Raw genomic sequence first — 8,653 nt, forward strand, 5'->3', positions numbered from 1 at the left:
TGTTGATTTTTGTTGAATTTAAATTCCCCAGTGTATAAATGTCAGAATATATATATTTTAAAGGACGTTAGAGATTCAACAACACCTACATTATCTTTTCTTTTCTTTTCTTTTGTCCCAAAACATCCATCAATGACTTGCTGTTTTGGTATCGAAGCGTTCGTTTGCTAATAACAGACAATTAACTTATCTAAATATTAGCAGTAAGACTAATTTAGATCGGTTAGCAGTCCAGGTAGCCAGCTAGTCGGACATTATCAGACACGTGTCAAGTTTCTACGCCTCCCAGGGGCACTGGGGCAGTAAACTTGAGAGGGTGGGAATAGGGTGGGATGTGCTGCTGCTCCAAACTTTTCTAAAGCTCAAAAGCTTCAGCACAGGCTGTAACAGTACTACCACATCTGATCCTCCCTACTGATCTGTAGAGATGTCTGAGTTAGGCTCCTTTGACAATCCGGTTAAGTTCAAAGATCAAGACTATGACGTCCTGCTGCAGAAGTGCCTCAAATCTGCAGTTCTGTTCTCAGACGCGGTGTTCGCCGCGAACCAGAGCTCCCTCGGTATTCCTGTGGATCCTGATCCTAAAAAGGCAGTGAAGTGGCTGCGCCCGAAGGTAACTTGTGTTGTGATTTTCTTGTAACTTGTATTGTGCTTTTCAACCACTTTTTTAAAGTCTTTTTTTATTATTATTTAATTACAGTTGAAGAATATCAGAAAAAACGCTGTTTAGATATTCTTCAAAATATCGTCTTTTGTGTTCCACAGAAGAAAAAAAGTCATACAGGTTTGAAATGACATGAGGGCCAGTAAATGATTTTTCATTTTAGGGTGGATTATCACTTTAAGACAGGCAGACCTTGTACCTGTATATTTCTTGTACACATGCATGTGTTTTCAGATGTCCTCATCAGCCCATCCCATGTACTTGCAAATTGTTTTTGGCTCACACCCATCTTCCTTCCCCACCTCTCCCTCTCTTCAGGAAATCACAAGTAATGCTGTCTTTGTTGAGGGCACCATGGGCACCACCGATATCTGCCAGGGCCAGCTGGGTGAGTGTACGCTCGTGTTAGCGCACGGTTGTTCATATTTTATGCCAGGATAATGGGATAACGCCTTACTGCACTTCTCAGAATCCAAATCACCCGAAAGCACCCTCAAGGCATGAGCGCTATCAGTAAAATAACCGTCTTTGGCAACGCTCCCACTCTTCCTCTCCTTATCATGCAGATGCCCTTCCCCCCATCTTCTTCCTCCCAGATCTTCCTCATCATGCTTAATGTACTACTATCCCCATTCTGCCCCTGTAGCCACGAGACACTGCGCTGATCTCAGAGCCTCCTGCAGAGTCCCTGCTGAGAGATGCAACATGGAGCCGCCGCAGGCCACTCACATCAAAAACACGACAAATGTACTAGAAACAGGGAGGGATGAAAGCAGAGAGAAGAAAGAGGGAGCGAGAGGTTGGATTGGCATCATCTGTACACCCCTCCCTCTCCCGCCCCCCATTACCACCCACCTAAAGAATAACAATTATTGTGCACAGCGGGTATTGTTTTATTGTTTTGCCTTCGCTCCCTCTCTACATATGGCGTTGATTTGGTGTTGATGGAAAGTGTTTTTGTTGATATGTCAGTGTTGGCGAGATATTCAACATTTACATGCTCAGCTGTATTCTATAGTTTGGCGTTTCCCAACCTTTTTTGTCTTATGTACCCCCAAAGTCTCATGAGAAAGGGTCAAGTACCCCTTTATCAACACCAGACCAGAAATCTGTGCCTTTTCAACTCATATCAACAAGGTATACAGTATACCAAGTGAAATCATAATTTACATTAATAAGTCAATATGATGTGAAAGTCTTTGTTACAGAAATAAATTTAAATCCGTTAAAAAAATATATTGCTTAATGAGTTTAGTGTTTTATTTACCATGCATTTTGATGCATGTGCCATAGCAAAACCAGTACCCTTCAGAATCTAAATAACCCCTAAAAGGTGCAGTATGATAAAAAAATAAAAAAAAATTCATGACTATTATCAAATACCTCAAAAACATTAAGATAATACAGTTACTTAAAAAAAAATATTGCTTTCATTTTCAGTTTATTAATTTACAGTTTGTATTTCCCAAGTAAGTAAGTAAGTAAAATAAATGCACATTTACATATTTGGCAGATGCTTTTATCAAAAGCATATTACATTGCAAAATTGATTTTCTTAGAAATTAGGCCAACTCACCTTTGTAAATAAAAAAAATGGCTTATATTACTGTTAAGATGCCATTACCTCCAAAATACCGATACACTCTGTGATGCCAATAATCGGAAATTACCTTTAAATGCTGCACCGTCCTCTTAATCTGCACAAAAACGCTTTAATTTTTTAAAAATTTTATTGCTGTATATATTTCGAAGGCTGCACCCTCCAGAGGTCACATTTGTTTGGAAGCATACTGTATGTCAAAAGTGAAACACAAAACACACAGAGAAAACAGGGAACACTGAAACACACACACACACACACACACACACACACATGTTCTTCGTCACACAGAACCCTGCATGTTTGTTCACATAAAGCATCAAAACAGTAATTTACCATAACTTCTCATTCCAGCAAACTGCCAGAATGGATTTACCAGTATTTCTCAAAAGGTCCTGTTCACACATGATCCTTAAATGGTAATTTATCGTTAATTTTCTGGAAAGGGCTGACTCCCTTTTTGTATCCCCCAAGGATACAATACCATTTAAGGGGTATCCCTAGACACTTGAGTTGAAATACCAAACAATACCGTTGTCACGAGCAACATCTGGCTATCATTTATTGCGAAATCCAACATTTCTGACTTTTCTGAGTTTTCTTGTGTTGGTGAAACACATATGCAAAGAACTTTGGGCCTCTTGCATCAAAGCAGGCAGATGCTTTGCTTAAATATATATAATTACATACTGGTAAAAAAATTTATAGCCTGAATGCACTGTAAGTCGCTTTGGATAAAAGCATCTGCTAAATGCATTATTATTATTTTTTTTTTTCTTAATTTAAATCATGAAGTGTGCATTTGCCACTTAGGATTTGGATGGCCTCTCTAAATAATATATGAGCATCACAATGCATCACTAGAATAACAAACGCATGTAAATAATCTAATTTGAATTGAAATCTACTCAAATAATGCCTTATTCTTTGCACTTCAAGCAGAAATTTTAATTATTTGTTTTCAAGTGACTTTCCACATTAACGTATCCAGCCCTTTTTCTTGCGGTCTGAAGATTAATTGGACGTACTCCATTGTAGAGCTCTGTTTGGTGTCATTCCTATGGGAGCTGCCGTGTTAAGTATGTTTTTTACGAAGTGTTGTCACGCCGAATCCATTTCTGTTTTCCCCACACGGGGCAAACGGACAGCTGTTACCTGTTACAGAGGAATGTCACTGTACGTGAGACAGACTGCGTGTCTCCTGCTTCTTCAAAGCCTGAATTTCCACTTTGTGTTTGAGGCTGTGGTCATATGTCAAGAACATTGATGGAATTGATATGTTGTTTAACAGAGCCTGTTGTCGTGTCCTGCTGCAGGTAACTGCTGGCTGCTGGCGGCACTGTCCTGTCTCACCATGCACCCGACTCTGTTTGTGAAAGTGGTTCCATCTGGACAAAGCCTGAGTGAATCCTACGCTGGCATCTTTCGTTTTAGGGTAAGGGGGAACAGGAAACCTAGATTAAAAACAGCAATTATGAGCCACTTCTGAATTTATGGGCTTATTCTTTAGAAATAATAAAATATGTCATTTTTTCATCCACAATTGCTGTTTAATCAAATTAAACTGAGATTAGTAAATAAAATGTGTATAGGGAAAGCATGAAAGAACCCATCAATTTTACATAAAGGGGTCCGTTTTTATAGTCCAAGTGGGGGTCTGTGAGCGAGTCGAATCCGTCCAGAGTTTATATCCTCGTTTGAATGTCTTCTGTGTAATTATGCGTCTGGATTTACTTCTAGCTGGCGATGTAGCACGTCGAAGGGAATGGTAATTAGAATCAGTCGTCTTTGACCTTACCATCCCTAACAGCTGAGGCTCATTCCAGAAACAGCTCCTGTCATCTTCCTTTTGTCCCTATGACATGTACATCTGCAGGCCCCTCCCCCTTTAAACATGCACCACCTTGGCAGAAGTTATCATAATTCAGTTGTCTGTTTTTCATTCACAGAGAAGGAACATTGCGTTTCTGTTTGTTCCCGTGTTGTATATTTGTTGCAGACCCCTTCAAAATCAGCTTTTACCCTCTAGGTACTATTCACTTGGTCCACTAATGATCTGATTAGAACCATGCTGGTCAATTAAATCCAAAGTTTGGAATGACCACACCTCTTAAAACGATCCTGGATTTGCAAACTCTCATGTTTCAGTGCTTGCCTACACATTTTCCACAATTACTGATAAGAAAAAAAACACAGAAAGACCAGAATAGTCTTTATTTTGTCCACCCCTCAGGAATCCTGTCAGCCTTGTTATTTAGCAGGAACCTCCAGAGAGATACACTTAAAAAAGAAAGCTGTGTTTATAGCCTGAAAAAAAGAGGCCCACTGTGAGGCTCAAGACAACATGGAAGTGAACTGATTTACTGAAAGAAGTGAAGGTGGGGGTAGTTTGTTCATCTAATCCTGGGGGGGACAATTTGTGACGAAAAAGACAATTTGTGTTCATAAAATGAGGGGCATTACTGAATGAGCTATCCTTTTAAATAAGTTCCCTTTTCCGCTAAATACAGCAGCAGAGAATGGGGTAAGATATGCCATGTTCACCCAAAGATTCTTTTATTATTTACATTCCCTCATGTTGTTCCAAACCTATATGACATTTATGACTATTTTGCGAAACAGGAACGAAAATGTTTTGATAAATATTGATAAATAAATACTGACTAAAAAATTATAGACCAAAAAAAATCAATCTTTTTGGGTGAAATTTCACTTTAGGTTATCCTCAAGACAGAGAGAAATGAGAGAGAGAGAGAGAGATAGAGAGAAGGAAGGAAGGAATAAATGAAGGAAGGAAAGAAAGAAAAATGCACATAATTATATTGCTGAAAAAAATGAGAGGAAAAAAATATTTCTTAATGCATAGTCCTATCACAAATTGTTATTTTTGCATTATTTGCATATGAAAACTTCAAATTAAACTTTTTTGAAAGTGAAATGTGAAATCTCAAAATACATAATACTTTTTTTGCAATAGTAATAGTATGAATATCTTATGTGCATATTTTTTGCTTTTGGGGTGGAGTGCAAGGTTTACTGTAATTATGAGTACTGACACAGTTTACCCCGAAGTATCTGATACACTTTACTTCACTGCTACCATTTTAGGAAAAATGCTTCATTTGATAATTCTTTAGGCTAAAATTAAGTTTTTATAGGATTTTTTTAGATTATAAAAAAACAAGTATGATATGATATATTTTCAGACTAAGATACGTTTACTGACTAAATTAACTTGTAGAAAATAAAACAAAATTAAAACAAAACAAAACAAAAAGCAATTAAAGCTGTTCACTTTCTCATACGCATCTCTCAAGCTGTTGTATATAATGAGCCCTTTCTAAATATATGGTATATATGATAAATAAACTATCTATTCATCAGGGTTTATTTTTCTGAAGCACAAAGTGATGAATGAACCACTGCGGGTGTAATTATTACTCCAATTCTATTTGTTTCAGAGAGTTCACCTTGACAAAGCGTGCACTAAAGCAAGCCACTACAGCTCTCGTGGCTTGTGTGATGTTGTGTGCGTGGTTGTACACTGAGGATAGGTTGTGTGATAACAGCACAGTTGATTAAACAATCAAAACATATTAGCACTGAAGAGCTCTTATGGAAGGTTGCTCAGCGTTATGTAATAGTTATGCCATTCTCATCATATAATTTCCTTCTGCCTGCCATAGTATTACATTCGGAGGCTAAACAGATGTGCAACATGACTTGACCTGATCAAGGAGGGTTAGAGAGGACAGGAAAGAAAGAAGACACATCAAAAACTGAGTGACAGGAGAGAAATGAGAAAACAAGGAGGTAGAGGACTGTTGATTGGTGGACGATTCCTGAAATGTCTAGACTTGTTACTGTAGCCCAAGGACATGGACACAGACACATGGTGCTACCTGCAGGCCAACAGGTCCATACCTGCCTGTCTAATATCACATAAAGTCTTTCAAATTCATTCATATAGTTTTTATTACTTTAATAATATTTATGTAAGTGTTTTACACCAAAACAGTCATAATTTAGATTTCCATGACTATTTTTCACCGTTTTTGCTGCTGTGCCTGTATGACTCTTAGGTAAATTAAAGTGCACTATACCTTTTGAAAGAAATTAATACATTTATTCAGCAAGCATGCAGTAATTTGATTAAAAAAGTGGACATTTCTAATGTTACAAAAGATTTCTATTTCAAATAAATGCTGTTCTTTTGAACTTTCTATTCATCAAACAATCCTAAAAAAAATGGTATATATCATAGTTCCCACAAAAGTATTAAGCAGCACAACTGTTTTTAGCAATGATAATAAAAAGAAATGTTTTTTGAGCACCAAATCAGCATATTAAAATGATTTCTGAAGAATCATGTGACACTGAAGACTGGAGTAATTGCTGCTGCAAATTCAGTATGCCATCAAAAGAATAAATTATATATTTAAATATATTGAATTATAAAACAATTAATTTGAATGTTAATATTTTCTGCATATTTTTGATCTACGTAATACAGCTTTGGTGAGCATAAGAGATATTTATTTAAAAATAATAATAATAATAATATTACAAAAAAAAAAATCTTACCAAACCCAATTTTTTTCCCTCAAATTTTTTTTTTTTTAATATATTTTCATACAATGTACATCAAGTACATTGACCCCTTTAAAACAGAGGAAATATACTGGTCAAAATGTTGCAAAACCGAGATACAGAACAGTAAAACAGTCCACTTTTTTGGGTACATCAACACCCAAATATGCTTGAACAGAACAAATGTAACCCTGTTCTCTCTCTCTCTCTCTCTCTCTCTCTCTCTGTGTGTGTGTGTATGCCAAGTCAGTTCCAGCATATGTGTCCTTGACTGTGTGGGCGTGTGACTGTTCATTAGTGACACCGCTCACGTGAAGGCCATTGTTCCTTTGTGTTATTTAAGGACTGATATTTTTGGAAAAAACATCCAGTTGTGAAAAATGATCAAATGCAATTTACAGATGTAGAATAATTCATGTGGAATCAATCCAATCAATAGAAGCCCATTAGTAGTTCAAGTTCAAGTTCAGTTTTATTTCTAGAGCACATTTAAGCACGAAACAAGGCCGGCCAAAGTGCTGCACAACATACAATAATATATAACAAGGAGAAAATCAGTAAACAAATAGAAACAATTCAAAATCCATACAACAACAAAAGCAGATTAAAACAATTCAAAGGCACATATTACGCATGGATAGCAACCTCTAGAGAGCTTTTTGAGAGAAATTAGTAATTTAGTAATATTTGTGTGTGTGTGTGTGTGTGTCTGTCTGTTCTTAAAGGCTGATTGGTTCTTATGGCAGTCTGAAGGGGGGAATTATCTCAGAAGGAATGGAGGATTTTACGGGGGGAATTGCCTACTCCCTCCACGTGTCTTCTCGGCCCCCACGCATGCTCTGGAGAGCCATCACTGCTTCCCTGGCCAGGAGCAGTCTGCTCAGCTGCTTCATACAAGTATAGACTCATATTCACACAGGCACAGTGACACACACACACACACATACACTACCGTTTAAATGTTGGGTCAGTAAGATTTTCTCTTTTATTTTTAAAGAAATTAATACTTTAATTCAGCAAGGATGCATTAAGTTAATCAAAAGTGACATTAAAGACATTTATTATATGACAAAACATTCCTATTTTACATAAATGTTGTTTTCTGAACTTTCTATCCATCACTGTTTCCACTGAACTGTTATCAACATTGAAAATAATAATAACCAGCATATTTGAATGATTTCTAAAGTATCATGGGATACTGAAGTCTGGAGTAATGGCTTATGAAAATTCGGAATTAAATTATGCTTTAAAATTTATTATAACAGAAAACAGTTATGTTAAATTGTCATAATATTTCACAAAATAACTGTTTCTACTGTATTTTTGATCAAATAAATGTGGCCTTGGTGAGCATAAAAGATGCATACAATATAAAATATGCATGACTGTATACATATTAAACACACATATGTTGTGTTTTGTGTGCAGGCTGCGAGTGTGAAGGAGATTGGCACTGTGACATCTGAGGGTCTTATCAAAGGTCATGCCTATGCCATCACTGATACAGATAAGGTATGAATATAATACACATGATTCATGATTTCAAGAACATAAACACTGGAGAAATCTCACAACGAAAAATAATAAAGAATCATTTGGGGGGGGGGGTTTTACTTTATCTTAGAGTGTTCTTTAATATGTGGCCCTGGAGCACAAAACCAATCTTAAGTCGCTGGGGTATATTTGTAGCAATAGCCAAAAATACATTGTATGGGTCAAAATTATTGATTTTTCTTTTATGCCCAAAATCATTAGGATATTAAGTAAAGATCATGTTCCATGAAGATATTTTGTAA

General features: G+C 36.6%; 1 protein-coding gene across 1 annotated transcript in view; it reads left to right on the forward strand.

The window, feature by feature from the left end:
* The first annotated feature begins 380 nt into the window (after positions 1–380).
* LOC107758230 (calpain-1 catalytic subunit-like) overlaps positions 381–8,653 on the forward strand; it is an 18,090-nt gene continuing 9,817 nt past the window's right edge. Inside the window, exons 1-6 of the mRNA XM_016575909.1 lie at positions 381–613; positions 983–1,052; positions 3,581–3,699; positions 5,726–5,793; positions 7,580–7,751; positions 8,286–8,369. Of these exons, the coding sequence (XP_016431395.1) occupies positions 428–613; positions 983–1,052; positions 3,581–3,699; positions 5,726–5,793; positions 7,580–7,751; positions 8,286–8,369 (699 nt within the window). The 5' untranslated portion in view covers positions 381–427. The remainder of the gene's footprint in view (positions 614–982; positions 1,053–3,580; positions 3,700–5,725; positions 5,794–7,579; positions 7,752–8,285; positions 8,370–8,653) is intronic.

Source organism: Sinocyclocheilus rhinocerous, unplaced genomic scaffold (genome assembly GCF_001515625.1).
Source record: "Sinocyclocheilus rhinocerous isolate Xijiao unplaced genomic scaffold, SAMN03320098_v1.1 scaffold23, whole genome shotgun sequence".
Lineage (NCBI taxonomy): Eukaryota > Metazoa > Chordata > Actinopteri > Cypriniformes > Cyprinidae > Sinocyclocheilus > Sinocyclocheilus rhinocerous.